The sequence below is a fragment of the Venturia canescens genome, chromosome 8 (genome assembly GCF_019457755.1).
Source record: "Venturia canescens isolate UGA chromosome 8, ASM1945775v1, whole genome shotgun sequence".
NCBI classification, from domain to species: Eukaryota; Metazoa; Arthropoda; class Insecta; order Hymenoptera; family Ichneumonidae; genus Venturia; species Venturia canescens.
This window is the reverse complement of record NC_057428.1, coordinates 7,437,179-7,460,733: the sequence shown is the minus strand read 5'-3', so window position 1 is coordinate 7,460,733 and position 23,555 is coordinate 7,437,179. Positions and strand designations below refer to the sequence as shown.

The following is a 23,555-nucleotide window of genomic DNA, read 5'->3' as shown; positions in this document are numbered from 1 at the left end:
TACTGCGATAAGCAATTTTCTCGTATAACAAGAAAAGTTAGGCTTTGTAATTTCTTTTTTTGGTACAATTTTGGTAGCTTTCTGACAGATTTCCGTGAAACCAGAAATTGTGCCAGGGGGTAGGGACGTCCCGTTACAATTTTTTATATCATAGTTAATTTTTCAGTCAGTTTTAACGTCGAGTGTGGTTATATCTAATGAAAAAAAAAGAATAATACTCCCCAGAGCTCACTTTTGGGAGCGTATGAGGCTTTTCCACGCAACAGTCCATAATTAGTTTTGACATTAGCAAAGATCGAGGTGTGACTGTTTCCTCTTGGGAATAATATTCGTGCGTCATATTTATGTAGTCAAACCGGGGTCTATTCACATCGTAATACATTTTCAAACATAATGTCTTCGCTTACTTGAAAAAAATTAGTGTTTATAGGATATTCTATGCTGATTCAATTTGGATTTGACCTTCAGCTCTTCAACTTTATTTGCAATTTTTTATAAAGTTGTAGTACTTCTGAAAAGTACGTCGGATTTTATTCAAGCGATTTAAGTCGATGATGATTCTTTGAATAAAAAGTGCTTTAATCAAAATTTAGTAATCTAAGAACATTCTCGAAGATTAGATTTTCATTTTCCAAAGCGTTGAAAGCCTTCTATCTTTTTAATATTATTTCAGGTAATCCTTGTTAGCGATAAAAAAAAAGACAAATGAAATCTTTGAGTAAAAAATGTTGGTAGTGTGCAAAAATCGACATTAAGATGATGGATCAGTCGGTAATCACACCTCGAATTTTTGAAATTGAAACTCTTTGACATCGTTCGTCCGATTAAAATAATAAAAATGTCATCGTACGCAGCACGATCGCAAAAATTCGATGACATTTTTATTTTTTCGATCAGACGAACGATGTGGAAAAATTTCCTTTTCAAAATTTGCAGCTATCTCTCTCGCACTCACGGTTGTGATTACCGACTGATTCATCATCTTAAGAGGGTGGATCACGACATCAAAATAATCAGAATTTGATTAAATTTGGTAATAACATTCTTTGGTAACAAATACAATGTTTTAATTTTTAGAAATAACATAAAAAATATCCATAATATTTAAAGTAAACTATAACATTCATCATTACAGAAAATATGGATAGATACATAATTACACACATATTATTCGTAATAAAGCCTACTCTTAATAATGAAAAGTGAGAGTGTAGAAGTTGGCGCCCTGCTAGAATACAATGGATTTGCCACCTTGATCCCCTCCAAAGATAAGCTGTACCAAAACTCTTTAAGAGCACGGATCACTCGGTATATCGCAACCGTGAGTGCGAGAGAGATAGCTGCAAATTTTGAAAGTGAAATTTTTCCACACCGCTCCCCCGATCGAAATAATAAAAATATCAGCCCATTTTTGCCATCGCCCTACGTGGATTGACAGAGCTTTTTTTTAATCGGTCAAAATGTGTCAAAGAATTTCGATTTCGAAAATTCCAAGTAATGTTATGTGTCTCAAATCTCTCCGGAAAATTCCGGAAGAAAATCCCAAGTGCTTTGCAGAAGCACTAAATAAATACTACAAAAGGTTGCACAAAAAATCGAAGTTCTAAAGGGTCAAATCCAGGTCGGGTTGGCGTGGAATGTCCTATATGTAAGGAGGTTGATGACCGTGTTTGAGGGGCAGGCGGCAAGAGGAGTACCTCTCTGTTAAGGAGTTTCGGTACAGAAGTCAAAATATTAAGAAATTGATCAAATTTGGTGATAATGTTCTTCAACATCAAGTGCAAAAACACAAATTTTTTCAAAATTTTCTTCTACTTAGTTATCGAGTAATTACGCATTAAAGCAGATTTCTTATGCCCGGAATGTATACCTATATATATGGAAACGCTATGCTTATACACGTAAACTTTAGTGATCAATTACTCGATAACTGTGTAGAAGAAAAATCTTTAAAAATTTGTATTGTCAAATTTGGCACTAAAGAATATGTTCACCAAATTTTATAAAATTCTAAACTTTTTGAAATTTTTTATGTTTTTAGCATGGTTTAGCATGACAACATTGTATCGCCTGTACCGAAACTCCTTAAAGCATAGATTTCATTTAAAATTGGTGTTAAATGAACTTGATACATTTTCATTATAATATTCATTAAAATATTCAATAATCATGTTAACAGTAATGCAGTGTTAAACCGAGAATAAGGTGCAATTTTAATTTTTCTCAAAAAATCACTGTCTGAGTAAACCGTGTAATCATTTTGCAGTTATCTCTCTTACACTCATGCCACTGACAGATCACCTTAATAGAATAATTCGTTGTATACAGTTTAGAGGTTAAGAGAGGTGTTATAATATGTTTCACCAACACAATCGCAACACACTGTTTACACGGAAACACCGAGTAGCGTTGCCACAGTTCTTTCGTTGATGCCATAGATTCATAGCTGAAACCAAATCCTATCTGACACTTCAACATTCTATAATCGATTCTTAAAAATGGTACAGTGAACGTTTTTGAAACTTCGTGTGTCTACTCACAGAAATTTCAACTTCATAAAAATATTTTTTTACAAGCAATCGAACTATTTTTTATTTGGGTTTTCGTTACAACATTCAGATAATTTTTTTTTTTTTTATTCCACAGACATCTGGATGCCCTAGAAAATGTACTGAAAAAATTTCGTCATTTTTTAATTATTTTTATCAGAGTCACCAATCTCCAATGTCCCTGAATTTTTCCGCTAAATTTCCAAATCGTAAAATTTGTCGTTTCATTTTTTCCTCGCAAATATAGATGGATGATTGGCGCAAAGAAGTAACATTATAATATTCAACTCGATAGTTAGATCAAAATTTATAAAAGTTCATGTGTAAAGTATGTTAAAAAGATGTACATATCTCAGCTTGCAAACTTGAAGCCTAGAAAGAGAAATGGGTTCTACCCATTTCTACCCAGAAGTGGGTAGATACTGTAAAAATGAAAATAGTGACAAATGTTTCACTTATACTTTGAATCATATTTCCATATGTAGTCGGAGAGCTGACGACCAAAATGGCCATGTAATTTTACCATCCTTGAAATTCCGATATCAACTTATCTCAAGAAGCCTATGCAAAAACCGTCAACGTGACAGTATTCAGGTGTTATGGGGTGGGGAAAAAAAGAAAAAAAGTAAAAGTATCGTCATTCATTTTTGTTGCAAATTGTTAGTCTATGTTTATAATGCATCCACAAAAATGTTTGTATCAGTCGGCCGGTGGAAAAGTGTCGCCAGACTCAATTCTAATTTTAAAAAAGTAATAATTTTTAAGTAATAGTATCATCCCTAGCATTTTTCTGCAAAAAAATTATGTATTACAAAAAAAGATTGAAAGTGCGCGTGGCGTTTTGTACGAAATCACATTGAGGGACATGAAAAATAGGCGCGTGGAGGGAGTAACCAGAATAACGCACACTGAAAAAATGGACTCTCAACTGAAGCAGCGGACGTTTCGGAAATACTCGGTTTTTCTCGCTCAACGAGGACAACGAGGCAGGGGCCCGAATACAACCGACATGCCGAGAGAGCACGAATGCCGTCACCGCGCGCATTCCTACCCACGCGCCCATTTTCATGTCCCTCAATGCGATCCCATAAAAAATGCCACTCTTGCAATTATTTTTTTCAGTGTCTTCCCCCTACTGTTTTTGGCTGGCTTTTTTTTCATTTTCTGTAATACATAAATTCTTTGCAGAAAAAATACCAGGGATGATACTATTCCGTAAAAATGATTTTTTTTTAAATTATAATTAAGTGTGGCGGTACCTTTCCACCAACAAATTCATACAAAAATTTTTTTGGGTGCATTGAAAACATGGATTAATTATTTGCAACAAAATTCAAGTATGTTACTCTTACTTTATTTTTAATTTTTTTCCCCACCCCTAACACCTGAATCCACCAGGTGCGCCCTGCCAGTTCGACGGTTTTTTAATTAGAGTCCTTCAGGTAAGTCGATATCGGAGTTTCAAGGATAATAAAATTACCTGGCCATTTCGGTAGTCAGCTCTTAGACTAATAGAGTTGTGCAAGTTGAAAATAAAATCACTCATACGTGCCTTTCGTTTTCACTTCAGTATTCCTTTCACGAACTCAAATATTCTACCTAACTTATTTTACATTATAGTAAAGTAAAAGTGCATGCAAATAGATTGGCAAAATTTCAGGTCAGATGACCGAACATTTAACAAAGAATTGAAATTTCAAAAATGGTAAAATTATTTTTTTCAAAAAAAAAAATGGTAAAATGATAAAAACATGTAAGGAATCCATAGTGACGATAAAAATAAAGGGTTACCGAAGGCTTAAGAGGGTGGATCAGTCGGTATATCGCAACCGTGAACGCGAGAGAGATAGCTGCAAATTTCGAAATCGAAATTCTTTGACACAATTTGACCGATTAAAAAAAGGCTCTGTCAGTCGATTTTTGCCATCGTTCTGCGTAGGCTGACAGAGCCTTTTTTTAATCGATCAATCTGTATCAAAGAATTTCGATTTCGAAAATTCCAAGTGAGGTTAGTCGACCGATCCATGCTCTTCAGTACGTAGGCAGTGCAACGATGATATTGTTCGAACTTTTTTATTGTTCTTGTCGTGGTAAAATCGGTCACAACCGTCACAATTAATAATTATGTCGAAAAATTTCTATCATTTCTCGTTTCAGGGGATTCCGATCTATACAAGGCACTGTCAGGCAAAGAGAGAAAAAGAAATTCATCATTTATTCGATTTACGCATGGGGAAGTGCCAGCGTACTGACCGGAGTTTGTGTCATTATGGATTTTGCTCCAGGAATTCCTAAAAACTTCATAAGGCCAGAATTCGGCACCGGAAGCTGTTGGTTCATCAGTGAGTGCAAATTCTTCATCGAGAAATTCTTTTCCAGCCACCCAGATTTATTTTCGACAGTTGCATACCTCGGGATTTAAAAAACATTTTGATTTGCAATTTGCTCATCAATTTCTTTGTCAATCGGTTTCCCAGCAGCAAACTCTCGAATTATGATAGTTTCAAGGTTTTGAATAAGTTTTAACATCAAAATGACGAAGGCGAGTAATCGAGCTAAGTGCTGAAAGGAAAATTGGGGGTCAAAAGTAAGACTAATTTTTAGTTGCGTTATAATTCTGCAATTGGGAACTCATTCGATAAAATTCTGTCATCGGTGAAGGTTAACAAATAAATATTTTTGATGACAATAATTCTTAAAAGTTATTGATATATTACTCAGACTATGATTTTTATTGAACAGATATTTTTATTTCCGTACGCGAAGTAATTTTTCTGTAAATCGTTGAAACTTTAACGTTTCAGTTCGGAAAAACGAATCAACCAATCATATTGAATTTTATCACGTTATGTAAACATTTTAAAATGGAAAAAACGTATCAATATATTGGCACGTTTCGCAATTTTGGGAAAGTAGTGGTGGTAGTAGATTTTTAAATATCATCAAGAATTCTATCGACCTCGAGTTACGATCATTGGGTGATCTGAGTACCAACCGACAATGGGAGAAAAAGATATTTTCGAAAAAAAAAATCTGAAACCATTTCCGTGAGTTCTACGAAAACCGACGCAAGTTTTCGCCTCATCGAAGTTTTCATTAATCCTTTTAGTTGTCGTATTATACACGGGATTTTTTAAAAGTCCTATTTTTCACAAAACACAAGAAAACCACTGCCATTAATATTTTCACTGTTAACAATGTCTATCTGACAAAGGAAAAAATTGGCGAATGATGGACATTTTCTAAATGAGTACTAATAGTAAAAGAAATTTTTTAAATGTGCTTAGTCTCCCTTTAAGACCGTTTATTGTACTAGTAAATGTTGGCTAGAGAAATAGCCAAGTAAACCATGCCAGAACTTTGAGATTTTTTTTCAGAAACTTTTTGCCGGTAGTGATTAACTGATATGAAATTTAATCTTTCATATAGAAACGAAATGTGTTTTAAACGTTAAATCTCAACTATAATAAGTATAATTTGAGGTATTTCATGCAGGTCGAACATAAAATGTTAGGTTTTAAAGAACGCCCAATCTAGTTCTAACATTCAAATCACAAATTTAAAATAACTTTGACGTTCGAACACACATCCCGATTTCATCTACGCGATTAAATTAACGAATAAAGTTGAAGATCGATTCAGGTAACAAAGTTCCAATTTTTCTTTAGCCTCTAACTTGAGTCCGATTTGGATTGATTTTCCATTTTTACATTCGATTTCAGACCTTTTTTGTTACTCATTAAAAAATCATTAAAATCATTAAAAAAATTAATCATTAAAAAAATATTACTCATTAACATTTTTCTTTTTTTCCTCTGTCTTAAGACGAATCTGCCAAGGCTCTTTACTTCTATGGACCAATAGGAGTTACAGTGCTGTGCAACATTTGTTTATTTATATCAACAACTATAAAGATCATTCAACATAAGAAGGACACAGCTCATCATTTAAAAGGCATGGACAGCCAACGTCATGACGATAATAAACAATGGTTTGTTTTCAAATATTCCTTCCTTTTTCAAGTTTACTAATAAAAAGCTAAAAAAATCCATCCGTTGAAAACAAAGCACGCTTTAGAAATCAAACACTGAATCGGTCATTACCGTAAAATTTAATACCCGTAGCAATAAGAGAGAAGAGCGTGTAAATGAATTTCGTTGAATTCCCGGAGCTTTAACTCACAATTAATACTTCTACAAATGTTTCAGTCATGATTGAAACGAATAATTGAAAGGCTTAAGGTATAACTGGATGGATAGCTCGACCAAAAATTATATCTGATTGGAATTTCCGTACTTCGTGATGCAATAAAAATCTGAAAAAATTCAACAACATTTGGAAAGCTATGAACAACAATTATCAATAATAATATTGCCCAAAAGTTAATAAGAAATTTTTTAAACAATTAATTATTCAATAATTTTGCGGTAACCTTTTGTTTTTTTTTTACCAATCAAATGTGTGTATTTTTCCGAATGCTCATGAATTTTTTCAGGATTTTCGTGGATTTGTGAAATTTCTTGAAAAAATTTTTAAAAAATTTGAATTTTGGATATGTTTTAGAAGACATATTTACCATAAGTTTTGAAAAGTCTCAAGGTTACTGGATCAAAAATGTACAAATAGAGCCACTTAAAAAATTTAATCAAGGGAATTTCAAAAATCCACGAAAATTTTGAAAAAAATAATGAGCATTCAGAAAAATACGCACATTCGATTCGTAAAAAAAAACAAGGGTTTACTGTAAAATTGTTAAAAAATTGTTTATTTAAACAATTTATTAATAACTTTTGGGCAATATTATTATTGATAATTGTAGTTCATAACTGTCCAAATGTTGCTGAATTTTTTCAGATTTTTATTGCATCACGAAGTACGGGAATTCCGATCAGGTACAATTTATCGGCTGGGCTATCCATCCAGTAATACCTTAATAGATTTTTCATAGAAATAAAAACAGCATTTCAACCGTATAAACTACTTAGGATCAACGATTTTCAATGGAACATACCTCATTATTCTCGAGATACTGAACGATTCTTAGTTTTCATGTGTATCGCATAGAAATTATTTTCAGATTGTTGTGTTTGAGCCGGAAAAAGTTTGAATACACTCACCATATGGTGTTTTGTTTTCTTATTTACGGTTACTTCGTGAGAAAGTCTAAGATTATAGCTCCGCGTCAGGCCATATTTCCGCAATGAGTTGTTCGCTCCAACACTATTTCCATACCTTCCTGCTGATTTTTTTTTTCCATCTCCCATTGTCTTTCTATTATGTACGACGAGGAATAAACGCATGGATTTCTCGTCGAAAATCAAATCGAATCACCAAAATTATGTCTCGAATAATTGTTATATTTATACGTAACGCATTTTCTTGATTAAGGTTCAATTTGTATCTGAAGCTTTTCATCGTAATGGGAATCAACTGGTCAATGGAAATAATAAGCTGGCTTTTCAAGGATTCGCCGCAATATGTTTGGTACATAACAGATCTCGCAAATACACTGCAGGGTGTTATCATATTCATAATATTCGTATGGAAAGATAAAACCAAAAGATTACTGTTGAAACGTCTTGGGTGCCAAAATAATAGTTTTCAATCAAGAAATTCAACAAGAAGCGGTTATCACAGCTCGGCTTCCAGAACTTGCACCACAACCGCTATGATGGCAACACTTCAAGAAAAAAATGTTTCTAACGAGCGCACAAAAACCACCACCGATGAGAGCGATTGTCTTTAATACGGTTCTCAATATACAAACGAATGTTCAAGGGATCGCCAAGTCAATTTTGTTCTTTTTCGATTCCTCAACAATTTGAATCTAGAAAATGATTTTCGAATCTTTGATAGTTTTTTTTTTATCCTTCCTAGCTGGTGAAAATCTGTTCACTAATGAGAAAAGAATAAATGAAATAAAAGAATCATTATTCTTGAATTTCACGATTTTTTAAACCTTTTTTTTTCATCTCGAACAAGGATATATCCATCGCATTTTTTTAAGCATCTAACGTGAGTTTCTGGATCAAATTATTCCTTCTCAGCGAGCATAAAATTTGTCAACTCTGAGAATGCATCGCCTGAAAATATCTGTTTTCTAGTCAATATCAATCACGGTTTTTTTTCAATTGACAAAGCATGTTATGAACTTAAAAAAACTTTTTGTCTAGTTGAAATATTCAATCTCAGCTTATACCAGTGGAATAAACGCTGTTATTCGAGGTGCACAAGTCTTACTCTGAAATTAGTTGCATAGCTATGTTTTTTTTTTATTTTTCGTAATAATTTGTACATTGCTGTGAGTCGTCTGTAATCGCTTTTATATTTTAATGAATATAACTGTTTCCGAAATCTCGAGCCAGTCAATTATTATTTTTCCCATGAATCCTCTCCTTGTTTGATAGTAATCCATACATTCTAAGTCGAGCCTCAAAATCAGCTGCAAGATCTGAAATTCAGAATTTGTCATTGAGACTGAAAAAACCAATAAATATTATAGAACATTTTAATAAATAACTGTGGTCACATTAGAAATTGCACCAGCTTAGTTACACTGAAACAGAGCAAAATTGATAGGTTTGGTTTCCGAGTTTCAGCAGGTGAATATTCCAATGAAAGGTGATAATGTTAAAATCTTGTGACTCAAATAAATTGTCATTGTATAAAATTCTTACCTTAACAAACAACTGTACTGCAAGAGTTCTCGTCAATGAGTTCATCCCACGAAGTATGTTTGAAGAAATTTAGTGATTTTAAGTGACTAATACCATAATGTATCCCTGAATCAAAAATACCAAAATTTCTTACATTGATTAATTTGTTTAAAAGATAATGATTGTCGATAGTATCAGCAGTTTTCCTTTCTCCTTAACAAAGGATACAAATAACAACTATCTTTTTGTCTACCATGCCGCTAGTGAGACAATTTATGCTTAAGAAAAAATCTCAAAACTTGGCATGGATATATGGGTATATCAAAAACACTATCAATCTTGTTTCATAATTTATTTGTGCTAAAAATTTGTTCCTGTATTGACAAAAACCATTTCACTTACTCAAAAATGTCAATTGTCACGATTGCTTTGTCATGGGAAAATCCATGGACCTCCAGAATTTTCATAAAGTATTGGCAAATATCTAAAACATGATGGAAAAATTACAAATTGGATTTTTATAAAGTGATTTCAACACCGTATCTATGAACAGTTCAAAGAAAATTTTTCTTCTAATTAATCAAAAGATTCAACTTTTTTATCCTCTATATTAAAATAATTCATGTTCTTTGAAACCAAAGTGTGAAGCAGGCTGGAACATAGCTCACAAAATCACTGTAGGATTTATATTCGGTTAATTGATACATGAGCTAATGCGAGGCTTATATATCAATCAACAGGCAGAAGACAGTTTTTTTGAGCTGCCGATTGTGCAAAGCAATTGTAACTCTTCAGTAATACGTAATGCTTGAATCAACTGGGTTTTACCCAATTCCTTAAAGCCCTAATGGTCATAAAATAGGCATTGGCTAATTGTGTTTGTGCATAATACTACTCAGCTATACAAAGAATAACGTATGAAAAAAAAAAATTTATCTTATAACAATACGAGAATTTTCGAAAGTTTGTCGTCATTTAGGAAACTGCATTGGATAGATAGACACCATTGCAGGGCAAAATAGACCTTTTCTATGCCGAGGTACAATCCATCGACGCACCATGATAGGTGCATCGTATATGGATCTCTCGAATTTAACAAATAAAAAGGAAATAAAAATTAATACGAACGAGCACATGTATTTTCAGAACACGAATAAAATAAAATTTGACATACCCCTTCAAATTGATGCAATTTTTTTTGTTCCTCATGACGTAATAAATGATCAATTATTCTTTTCTGTCAGTAAAGAAGTAAGATAGTTTAAAATCAATTGATGAGATCAAGAAAATTATGATTTTATGCGTTTAGCGTTGTCGAATACAGAGGTACGTGATCTTCCATCTTCTGGCCGGATCTTTATAACAGCGTGTACGAGTCGAAGGCGGAAGTCCTCTTCTCTATTTAATTGGATTTGGCTACTGCCCCAACCTGAACTTGGCCGACCAATTCTGCATTCTTGACGTTTTTTTAATGCATATCGTTAGTCGGACGTCTGTTGGTGTTTGTCGGTTTGAAATTAACCATCGTGGTAAATCTCTACCACTGTACCAAACTCATCTTTGTCAAGTATAATTGTGGTATAATCAGCTATATAAAATTAATCCCTCAATTTTGACTTTTGCCTTTTATTTAAATTTATTATGATTGTTTGTCGTTAGTTAGTGAATGTTTGATTAATTAAAACATTTGTTCGATAGCATTTTTTGACAATCAAACGAAACAAAAAATAGCGTTCAATTAGCGGCAGCTTTTTCAAAATGAGACGAATTTGATTTTTACAAACGTCAATCGATTCGGAATCGTTTATTTGAAACAAATAATATTGTTTGAATGTTGGTTTGGTCATTGTTTTTCCGAGAAATTAATAAATCAAATGGTGTCAATATCCCGTTGTGGCGTTTAGCGAACGAAACCTATGACTACGTTTACACGGCGCTCTTATTCCGGTTTAGTTATATCAATATAGATATACAAACTACATGCTATTGATATACATAAATATACCCGTCTGCTTATACAAAGCGGAATAAGGCCCGCTCTACACCTACAATAATATTGCACAATATTTTTATTGTGCAATAATATTGAGTACTCCCTTTTGAATTCATACGTTCAATAATATGGACTCAATAAAATTGACGGCCATTCCCATCAATATTTTCGTGCGAGCAACGAGCAACATGTCCGACAACGAAGTTTTGGCAGCGGACATGCTGGTGATTTTGTTAAATAAACAAAAAAAAAGAAAACTAATGTGGCTTAAAGAATGGTTGAAAAAAAGGCCAGTCTATACACTTGTGAAAAGCTTGTGAAAGACGTAGCCTTGACTGAAGAAGACGATTTTAAAAACTACGTGAGAATGGATATTGCAAAAAGTTCGAAGAAATTATTACAATGAGTAAAACTTTTGATCGAGAAAAATAACACAAGCATGAGGGAAACGATTTCAACTTAGCAACGATTATCTATAAATTTGCGTTATTTGGTGACTGAACTGCAAAATATTGCGCAATACACGGCACAATAAAAAGGTACTGCGCGCGATGAGCGATGACGAGCGCGATGAGCGACGAGCGATAGCTAATGGATTTTTCGGACGACGGCCAGAAAAGGCTCGATTATGAGACTTATGACCAATTTCTTCACCTCCAGATATCTCTTGGATACCTTTGTCCACAAGATATCTCCTACATTTGGTTTTCTTCACCTGTAGAAATCTGTTATCCAACGGATAAATTTATCCGGTGCTCAGATAAAGCAGATATCTTCCAGATATTGACTTCAGTCACGCATGATTGTAGCACACGAACTTTTGTCACGCAAGGTACCAGCTACTAGTATTATACTGTACATTGCACTAAATTTACTATAGTTTTGCAGTATAAATCGAGGGTATGGTAAAAGAGCGGCAGAATATGAATTTTTAAATGTCTAAATTTTTAAATGGATCAACATAAACATTGCTAGTAAACCATGTAATATCGACAATTTTTAAAGATCTAGTAATGTTATTCCTTCTTAACGTATTCTCAGATTGATATTCGGCTAGTAAACCATGTAATATCGACAATTTTTAAAGATCTAGTAATGTTATTCCTTCTTAACGTATTCTCAAATTGATATTCGGTCCATAAATAAAATCTTTTTTTTGACCGTTTTTCAGAAATATTTTGTAAAAAAAATTCTTATAATTATACCAAATTACTGATTTGGTGATGTGTTTCTAGGGAATTGTATATCCAAAAATACATTTAGATACTTTTTCCACGTTTTGCTCGTAAATTAATTTTCATTCAAAGGTGTCAGTGACCGAGATCTAAATGTAAAAATTGTTGGTTTTAACGATATATAAACTTGGAATACATCCTCTTTTTACATATCTTGAACAGTTCACGGTATACTTATTGGTTCCATGGAATTAACAATTGATCTTCAATTGCATCATTAAACCAAGCACGGTATTTTTTTTCAAACGAAATCTATAGAAAAAGTCCATTTTATCTCACTGATCCAGCTTATTTTTAATGGTATACGGTATATTTTCCACATATTCGTGATACTCGTCATCATCATCATTATCATCGGCATACAACATTGATATCCATAAATAAAAAAACCCATTATGAATGTTTTATTTCACCGTTACAACACACAGAGAACTATACAGTGTATGCACTTCAAAAGTGTTTGGTTATGTCAGAAGTATTTAGTTCTTCGAAGGGATTTAGTGTACTAAAATCATGCGTAAGGGCACTGAAGTCAATATATCTGAAAGATATCTGCAATATCTGCTATTCTGAGCACCGGATAAGTTTATCCGTTGGATAACAGATTTCTGGAGGTGAAGAAAACCAAATGTAGGAGGAGATATCTTGTGGACAAAGTTATCCAAAAGATATCTGGAGGTGAAGAAATTGGCCATTAAAGATATTATTAGGGTATTTCTTTCAGGCGAATATTCTACAAATAACTGATTTTGCATTACAGCCCTAGCGGATTGTACTTTTTTTGAACAATCCGCTAGGAAGTAAAGTAAAAGTGCACGCAAATAGATTGGCAAAATTTCCTAACCTCACTTGGAATTTTTTAAATTGAAATTCTCTGACACGGTTTGACCGATTAAAAAAAGGCTCTGTCAGCCTACGCAGAACGATGGCAAAAATCGACTGACAGAGCCTTTTTTTAATCGGTCAAATTGTGTCAAAGAATTTTGATTTCGAAATTTGCAGCTATCTCTCTCGCACTCACGGTTCCAATATACTGACTGATCCATCCTCAACAAAGAATTGAACGTTCAAAAATGGTAAAATTTATACGAAAGCTTATGGAGATTCCATCATCGCCACATTTCGATTCAATAATTCATGTACTAAATATTTCTAAATTCCTGATATAGACTGTCTCACAGATGGACAAACATGTAAGGAATCCATACAGCGACGATAAAAATAAAGGGTTACCGAAAGCTTAAAAGAGATATTAATGATAGAAGTTGAAAAAATGGCAGAAGCTTTTCCCCTATAGCCGCGATTCCTCTGCAGAGGTTAAGAATCAGTCCCAATTTCGAGTGCCCTAGTTTGCGCTGCCAAAAAAACGGTCATGCGAAAGGAATGCGGAATACCTTAATAAAAAATTAGAAAAGCGCTAGTTATTCGGCCAAGTTTACGGAGGTGCATCGGAGGACCCTATTTTCCCCTATTCCATGTAAATCTATCTATGGCAGAGGCAGGCGGTAAAGGGAGGAGACCTGTCCAAAATGGCAACCGCTACGGATGAATTGAGTGAGTACGCAAAAGTATTTCAATAGTTGATTTATTGTACGGTATTCATTAAATTGAAAGAATATTCGCCATCTATATTGGGTAACGAACTCAATTTAATTCAAAACCTTGTTTCACCAAATGCAAAATCAGGACGATTGCTCACTCTCTCCATAAAAAGTCAAATGTCATGCCGTCATCATGAAGAGACAACTTCAAGTTTCGCATACATTTTTAATAATTCCATAAGATATATTTTTTTTCTTGTATCAGAATGATCATTCATTTTAATGAATTACATTATTCACAATTAAAAACTTCGTAATCTCCTTAATTTTCTATTTGAGTCTTACAATATTGAATGAATAAAAGATATATGACTTGCAAATTATACTTCAAGCTGTTAATTGCTTTCAATGATTGAACTACTATTATTTTTATTGCAATTGTTATGATTGCATTTTGGGAACTTTCAAAATAATTGCAAGTAATATACAGGTCTACACTTTTTCTAAAAATTAAGCACAATATAAGACTTGTTTGACAAGCTTAACCTAAACGTGTTCCATTTCTAGTCTCATTTGTATATATAATAAAAATAGGGAAGTTCCAAAAATGTTGCATTTAAAAATACATAATAACAGTTAAAGTATGAAAAGTATTTGCAAATATAAGACTCAAATATGGATGGGAGCATTCTATTTTTTTATACGAAGACAGGAGCTTGCTTATTACTGATACTTACAATTAGACTTTCATCTCAAAGTTTTCAATGCAAAAATCAAATTAGAAAATTTTGAAATGCAATAATTCTACAGCACTGTTTTGATGGAAATTTCGAGTGTTATTGGCTCTATCATGCAGTAAAATTATAATAGCTCTGATACATTAAAGTGTATAGAATCTTAATTACATAAAAAAACTTGTATTTTTCCAGAAGTCAATTTTATACGGAGAACATTGTGTACCAAAATTTGATACTGTTTAAATAAGTCAATATTGTACCATTTTTTAAATTGTTGAGAAACTAAGAAACTAAATGAAACATTGTTCCATAATGGTTCTTTCTTTTCAAATTCCTTATAAAAATAAGGTCCAGACCCTTTAAAAAATGCTAATGCAATAATATCATATATGGTCTTATGTATCAAATTCTGAATGCTGCAATTACATATATTTTGTAAGAATAATATCAAGAAACAATTCAATTAGTAAAAAAAACTAAATTAACAATTTTTCCTTGTTATGAAAGTTTTGCCATGAACGAGCATTATATGTTTTGTTGATGAATTAAATTTATGAGTCCATTAATTTTTCTTTCACATTCAGTTCTACTGGAAAGGGTTTTTCTATGTTTGGGGAGTACCGACACAGATGAGCAGCTACAGACATCAGTATGCAAGTTTTTACCACCGGTTCTATTAAAACTTTCGAGTCCTCAAGAAGGAGTGAGGAAGAAAGTTATGGGTCTTTTGATACACATTAATCGAAGAGTAAAAAGTCGTCCCAAAGTTCAACTTCCAGTCGAGGCCCTTTTGCTCCAGTACCAAGATCCGACTGCCAGCTCATTCGTTGTAGTAAGTTATAATATATTCTATAATTATATAATATATTATTGATATGAAATAGTATTCATGACTATTTAATTATAGGATTATTTTATTATTATTTATTGTAGCATTTATATATATAAATACAGGATAGTGGAATAATTTTTTTCAATTTTGATTAGATCTCGGGTTATAAAAATATCTTATTTTTTTTTATTTATAAATTTAATTCTCACAGAAGCTTAGTCTTCATGAATTCAAGATGGTAGTTACCTAATAAGCGAATAATGAACAGCAGAATAAGCAAACACCTGGACAGAATGTTGTTTCTTTAGAAATTATTAGAAAAATGTATACTTATATGGAAAGCATATCTAATATTTTGGAACATTTGACAGAACTTCACCATAATATATATCAAAATGGGTTTTCCTCGGATGGAAATGAAAAAGCAGGCAGAACTTATTCCCACTCTTATTAACGCAATCGATGGGAAGCCTCTCTCCCATCAAGACAGGTATTGATTTCTGTAATACAATTGAAACAAAATAATAGAATATAATCATACTATATGATGTTATAATGGTATTTGCAGAAAAATATTGTCGTTTTTCAAGTCGATCTTCGAAAATGATGCAAACTTTTTATTTTCTAAATGATTTATAGTCTGCTGCTGGTAATAATGCCAGCACTGGGATATATTCAAATACCATCGGATCCAGAGAAAAGAGCAGCTTTAATAGGCTTGCCTGAGAAACTTCAAGTGGCGAGACACCTTTTAAATTTTCTACTGGATATGCTGCTTTTACCCTATGGGTGAGTACTGGTTGGTAACAAAGTGTGATGATAAATGAAAAGTTAATGAAAATAATTGAAATCATTAACGTTATTTGTTAGGTCTGTCAGTCAAACGGACAATCAAGAGCTCGGTCAAACAGTCGAATTTCCGGTGCCTCCAGGACTCAGCGAATACGGCTTCAAAAGAGTTATTGGTGAAACTCCACCCACCCCTGAACAGCTTGAGCAAATCAAATTGGGAATTGTTAAATTTATTGGTAGTGGAGTTTTTCCAGACATGGATGTTCTCATACATTTGATTGTCGCAGCATCAGACACAAGATTCAGTGTTGCGAATGCAGCTGATCAACATTTGAAGAAAATTGTCAGGTGTGGTTTATCAGTAACAATTTGAAAATTTCACGATTATAGTCCCGTACAATCACTTTCAACAAATAATTGGAAAAATATTGAAAAATGTCTTCATTACAGTAGTACACACAAGGCATAGCGCATTATAAAATATATTCCAAGACCTGTTGTCAGCATTCTGAGCATATGCTTCGGTAAAGGATTAAAGGTGCTGGGAAAAAATTTTGGAACACAGCCAAAGGACACTTTACTGTGGTGTCCTAATACGACATTTAAACTATTCAATTCATACACCTTTCTTACTGAATAATTACTTCTTCGCATACTTGAACCAAAACTTGAAGCAATGCACGTTTTAGAAAAAAATCATTAATTCGTTTTTTTGGTCTTCATTCGACTATTTGTTAGACATGGCAAACGGGTTAAAAAGCCGGGGTACTAAAAATTCCAAGTAATAAGTATCTTCCTTAAGTATTGAACATTTTTTTATTTTGGTATTTGATTGCGTAGTGGATTGGATTGGGGATCAAAGCAACTAGCCATGCCACTTTACACACTGTTTCTTGGAACTGGAGCACTGGGCACGCAGAAAAACGTTAAGGCAGATATGAAACGAGTTCCAGCGAATACGAGAATACGACTGAAGTTGATGTATTATCTTTGCCGTGTATCTAAAGCCGGATTCATCATACCAACCTGTATTCACGTAATAAATAAGTCCAAAAACCCGTCAGATTCGAGTATCTAAGGATGCGGCAAGACTCGCGCTGTTTCTTTTTTTTTTAATATTTGGTGACTAAGAGCTACCGCATCTCTTGATATGATCCTTATGATGTGATTAATTGTATAAAATACATCACTAACAGTGTTTTAAATATTTATCAAATTCAGGTTGTCTTCGAGTCGTTATACGGAAATAACTCAAACCGTAAATTGAAGTCACTGGCTCTTGACTTTACTTTAAATATGGTCCAAGGGTGAGTGTTGGTATTTTTTTCAATCTAGTAAAGAATCGTTTCATACATATCGCCTGTTGACTGTTTCCATATTTTTGTTTTAGATGTAGCCTTGCACCATTAGTTCGTGTAGCTGGAGTGCTTCTTGAAGGAATGATGAAATTGATATCTGAGGATGAACGAGAACACGAGGCAATGGCGTATACGATAATTGGTAAAATGGGCCAGAGAATTCCGAGTCTTGTCAACAAAGATTTGAGCCTCTTGCAACGATTTTTCGAAGCTCTTGTGACGGTACGAGTGTTTATTAAGATCTCTAATAGTATTCGCATAATGTATTACCTTGCCTTACATCGTTTCTTGCAGAGCGAGCCGGAATTAAGAAGAAACGTAAGGGATGCTCTTATTTCCATGTCTTCAGCATTCGCTTTCAGTGGCGAGGATGGGAACAGTATTGAAATGATGAATACTTTGTTAGCTGCACATATCAAATCACCTGAGCCTAGTGTTAGGTAACAAAACTGTTAAAAACTCCTTGGTATATTTGAATTAATATATTATAAATCCCTACATGATGCGTGCGTGCGTGTGCGCGTGTGTGTAAATAAATGCAATAACCTAGTATGACTTAACAAAGAACTTTTAATAAATTACAGATCAGTTGCTCTACACTATGCGGCTACCGTGTTCCCATCAGATCATGTTCAATCTCGATATCTTTTGCTGTTGGCATCGGGCGACGAGAAGAACGAAATAGCCGCCGAAGCGATGAAAGCTTTGTACGGCACTACGAATGTTATTGAGCGCGATCATTCCGACGCACAGTTATTACAACTTCCCGCATTTCCTCAGATTGTTTCATACATTAGTAAGGAAATGAAGACGAGAATGGAGAAGCTGCCAACCGAAAACATTACGGTGGGAAGTACTTCACTTCCTTACAACATCACCATTTTCAAAGAGGTAAGCTGAATAGAATTTCTTATTATAACAAGTACGGAAGATAACTAATTACTTCACGAAGAATCCCGAATTACATTGCGCTTGTTAAACAAACTGTTTCATCTCATCGCTTTGTTCCAAACACATACCATCTTTTTGAATAAAAAAGTTGTCGGGCATTTCGACGTCAGACGAATTATTAAGAAAGTTCTGTACTTTTGTTGAAATTTTGAGAACTGGTTGAAATTTAAATATGGTATAATAATAGCTTTTATGGACCGACTGTTAAAATTTCAAATCGATTCACCATTTAGTTTTCGAGATATTCGCGATTAAAAATGGGTCATTTTGTACGCGATGCCTATACCTAACACGTCACTGGATAGCACTTTATTGACATTTTTTATTACCGACGCTAAATGGATCTCTTACGACTTTAACCCTTTGAAGCATAGTGACATACTGGTATGTCACCTATGTCCACTCTATTTTTCTTCAATCAAATTATTTTTTAGTACCTAACAACGAATATAAATGTATTTTTAGGATGTTTGAAGATCAATCGTGATTACTTTACCGCTATTAAGGGCTTATGTTGCACTTAGCAGACGTTAATAATCACTACCGTGCAAAAAAAAACACATTTTTCAACCAATAAATCTAATTGTGCCTAATCTGGCAGGTAAACAATAAACGAAAAATTTATTTAGAGACGTTTTTTGGATCCTTAATTACAAATGCGAGCTCAAGCTCCAGGAATTCAAAATGGCGGATCCAATAAGGCGGCCCAAAATCGGAGATTTTACTGGAATTACTAAAACATCGGTGTTGCTGATTCTGTTACACTAAATTGCTGATGGAATTACGCTTTCAGGATTACACAGAGCTAACATCTCAAAAACCCCAGAGTACCAATTTTTGCTTTGATCATAGTATATTACACACCTAGGGAGGGAAAATAGACTACTTCAAACCGCGGGCAGAATTGTCACCCGAGCCGAAGGCGAGGGTGATAAGCACGCGGTTTGAGGTGGTCTAATTTCACTCCCGTGGAGTGTATACGATTTTTCTGTCCGACGCAGGCGGAATGCGGCAACTTCGGCACGCGCAGCGGGCCGAAAGTTGCCACTTTCCGCCCGGAGGGCTGAAATGATTTTTTGTATTCTCGTTCCGCCATATTGGACCCGCCATCTTGAATTTCCAAATATTGAGTCGGCCAGTCGGCAAAAAGTAAAGCCTCAGACCACATGTTTGTCAGCCTCGGCTTCGCCTCGGCCGACAATTACATGTGATCTGAGACTTTTCTTATTTTCCTGGCCTAGGTGTGTAATATACTATTTTGTATTCTCGTTCCGCCATATTGGACCCGCCATCTTGAATTTCCAAATATTGAGTCTAGATTCGTAATCAGTGACCCCAAAAACCCCCTAGTACCAATTTTTACTCTAATAATCAAATGATTTTTTGTATTTTCAATCCGCCTTATTGGATCCGTCATCGTAATGTCAAAATTTCGAGTCCAGATTCGTAATCAGCGACCCCAAAAACTCCCGAGTACCAATTTTTGAGCTAATTGCACATAAGGAAAAATGTATGCTTCAAAGGGTTACTCGACGATTTCAACGAAAGTGATTCCCAAGGTCGCTGAATTTTAATTCGCAATCGAGTTTCTAAAATTCAAAATGCCAGATCTAATATAAGGTTTGCCATTTGAAATAATTAGAATTGGATTTCTGCTTCGGATTTAGTGACCTCGGAAATCATAAGGTACTTAGTTTCGTCGGAAACAAACTATTTTTCGAATTCGCGACCCCAAAAATCTTCGAACCGTGACTTTAAGATATGATAAAATTTTTCCAACACAAAGGTGAGCGGAGAATCTCATTTTTACTTAATTGCGAAGGGGTTAGGGAAACATTATTGTACAAAACGCTATCGCTTCCTCGATTTCCGACGGAGAATCTTTTTATCTTAGAAATTAAATATGAGAGGTATTGTTTATTTATTATCTCGGAATTTTTTTGCATATTTATGATTGGTCAAAGTTTTGTATCTCGCCAAAAACAATGACATTACTCGTAAACGCCACTATTCTAGTCTAAAGAGCCGGATAACTTTCATACAAAGAGCCCAGCAAAGCGCCAATCTTTCGTAGGTTTTTCACTCTTCAGGAACCTGCCCCAAAGTTCTCGTAAAAATCTAGACTGTTTTTCAGCAATTGCAGTGATTAATGATTGAATGATTAAAAATACGAAAAATAATTGTCTTACTATATTTTATTGGGAACTCGTTTTATCGAAAAATGCAACTCATTGTCCATCTTGATACTCTTTACAAAAATGACTTGATGCGAAAAAACTAAAACTGAAACTAAACGGGTTTTTTGCAATTAAAAAAACAATTTCGAATTTGTCTCCCTGAGTGTTAATTAAAAGTCATCGAGTGATGGCATGCACAGCGTCTAGTTTCAAAACAACGAACTTTAATCGAGTTCTACCGGATTTCGTAGCGAATATAATAATACGAAAATAACTTAATTCGATAATAAGATTTGGACTTGACTGGAATCAGTCTATCGGTTAACCCTTTAATGTGCAAAATACACCTTTCGCATGTACCATTTTCTACGTGATTATTCACTATGAAAACGTCGTCGAAAAAATTCGTAAGCTTCCTTGTCGACTATTTTCGAGGGCGCTCTTTTCAATACTGCCATTTAAATTTGGCTAAAACCCTAGTTTTTTAATATATTTTTGTAAAATAAAGAAAAAAAGTCGCAATTTTCGAGGTCCGTTTTTTTTTTAATCCACGATTCGGAAGCCTTATCATATTATTTTCCAATAATTAAGAGCATAAATCGTGTCCTCGATGTTTGTACTTTCGAAGTATGTACTTGGTTTTTCCCCCCCCTAGGCTTACCATTGCAAATAAACAGTAAAATAGCTGAAATAAGATGTTTAATTTTTAGGGGCATACAAATTTTGTGATGAGAACGAGTTTCTTGAAGTTTATATATAAATCGTACATGATGTTCTAGGTTTTTCGGGTCGCTGATCACGAATTTGCAATTAGTTTTGCAAAATTAATTTGTTTAAACAAATTATAGTCAAAAATCGAAAATTTGCAAATTTCTGTTCCGAAGCGTGATCTACGCGGAAAAATATGTAAGACAAACATCTTTATAATTTGTTTAAAAAAATTTTAAACAAATTATGACGAAATATCGGATTTTTTCAAAATCGTTTTTCATGATCAGTAAACCATCAGTAATATGTTGCCACTATTTGTATGAACAAATTGTTCTAATTGTTTAAACAATTTGTTTAAACGAATTATGAAAAAAAAAATTAAATTTCCCTACATTATTCCGAAAATCGTTAACTACGAAAAATAGGACGTAAACAACGACGTGTCATAATAAAAAAAATTTTTTAAATACGATCGAATTGGAACTTCCGAGAATCGTTCTTCAGATATATAGCTGTCTCTAAGAAATCATACATGAAAAAAACATTCAGCAAATTTCATTTGTAAAAGAAAAAAAAATTCAAATAGAACGTGAGAAATTCATTCCTACGGGAAGCATCCGGAACTTGAGAAAGTTCTAGTGAACCAAAAAATTACCAAAAAATCGCATCAAAGGTAAGAGTCATTTGTTACTCTATGGTGGCAGAGACTTAGAAGAAAATCGATTCTTCGCAGACTTTCAGGATCCCCTGGTATTCACAATATTTGACGTCGATTTCGTGTCGGTACAAATTATGTTTATAGCACCGTATGGCCTAAACCCGCATTTTAGCCACGCAAAAGCGTGGCTAAAATGCGGTTTTATGTCATACGGGCTATAAAATAGTATACGATACTCGTGAATTAAGCTGCTTTATTATAGCACGGCGTTTAGCACCTTCGCTATACGCTCGGGCGCCAACTTTACGCCGTGCAATAATAGGCAGCTTAAGTCACACGTATCGTAATGTACTATTAAATATGTACTAAAAGTATTTGTCCGGCCCATCACTTTTCATTCAAATTGCAGCAACAGTAACGAAAATCGATTTGAAGGAAAAAAAATGGTGCAAATAAAAATTTGCAAATTGCTTCCTCAGATGGTCAAGGTGCACGGTGCTCAAGATTCACGATGCTCAAAGCTTACTCTATGAGGTGCTATATTTTTCATTTTGATTTCCTCATAGGGTAAGCTTTGAGCATCGTGCATCTTGAGCACCGTGCATCTTGACCATCTTGAGGAAGCAATTGGCAAATTTTAATTTGCAGCATTTTTTTTGTATGCAAGGAAATAATGGATTTACTCTACCTTCTTTTACGAACTTTAATTTATCTCTTTGTTGAAATTCATAAAAAAACAACTGAATGACGAGTCATCAGAAAAAACAGTTTGCAACTTTCAATTTTCATCGTTTTTCTATTTACATTGAAATTAAATAATTCCGACAACTTTGCTGGAAAGTATAGAGGAAGTACAGACTTATACACAATATCTTACAAAATTTCCAAAAATTGAAGCGGTTAGACGATTTTTTGAAAAACTCATATTTTCGTGAAATTCAAAATGTCATAAAATTTAAACCGCTCAACCGATATTCCCCAAATTCAATACCAACCTTCCTATTATGATAGTCTATTTATAAAAAAAAAAATTATTAATAAATTTGTAAAATTTCGAAAGTTAGAGCGTCAACACCATTTTTATGAAAATTTCAAAACGTCATCATATTCATTTTTTTTTAAACTCTGATAAAATTATCAGAGAATGAAAAGCTTTTATAGATTAAAATCTGTGCAAAACGGTAGCCCTGCATCTCAAACCGTTTCCCAGTTATAAAGGTTTGAATTTTGCAGTGCCATACATATACACACGCGCGCGCGCACACACACACACCCGGACATTTTTTCTAGATATGATTTTTCGATGTTTTGGTGCATTTTGAGCATATTGACATTGAAAACTGGAAAAAAAAAATTTTCATCGTC

General features: G+C 33.8%; 2 protein-coding genes across 2 annotated transcripts in view; both read left to right on the top strand.

Moving 5' to 3' along the window:
* The window catches only part of LOC122415211 (G-protein coupled receptor Mth2-like), a 62,807-nt gene extending 53,898 nt beyond the window's left edge, over positions 1-8,909 (top strand). The window contains exons 5-7 of the mRNA XM_043427201.1: positions 4,707-4,891; positions 6,375-6,540; positions 7,938-8,909. Of these exons, the coding sequence (XP_043283136.1) occupies positions 4,707-4,891; positions 6,375-6,540; positions 7,938-8,295 (709 nt within the window). The 3' untranslated portion in view covers positions 8,296-8,909. The remainder of the gene's footprint in view (positions 1-4,706; positions 4,892-6,374; positions 6,541-7,937) is intronic.
* A 4,958-nt stretch (positions 8,910-13,867) lies between these two features.
* Positions 13,868-23,555, top strand: part of LOC122414415 (proteasome adapter and scaffold protein ECM29) — a 69,808-nt gene continuing 60,120 nt past the window's right edge. Inside the window, exons 1-10 of the mRNA XM_043425676.1 lie at positions 13,868-13,987; positions 15,296-15,543; positions 15,915-16,033; positions 16,183-16,332; positions 16,414-16,683; positions 17,176-17,371; positions 17,557-17,642; positions 17,726-17,915; positions 17,988-18,133; positions 18,278-18,584. Coding sequence (XP_043281611.1) covers positions 13,963-13,987; positions 15,296-15,543; positions 15,915-16,033; positions 16,183-16,332; positions 16,414-16,683; positions 17,176-17,371; positions 17,557-17,642; positions 17,726-17,915; positions 17,988-18,133; positions 18,278-18,584 — 1,737 coding nt within the window. The 5' untranslated portion in view covers positions 13,868-13,962. The remainder of the gene's footprint in view (positions 13,988-15,295; positions 15,544-15,914; positions 16,034-16,182; positions 16,333-16,413; positions 16,684-17,175; positions 17,372-17,556; positions 17,643-17,725; positions 17,916-17,987; positions 18,134-18,277; positions 18,585-23,555) is intronic.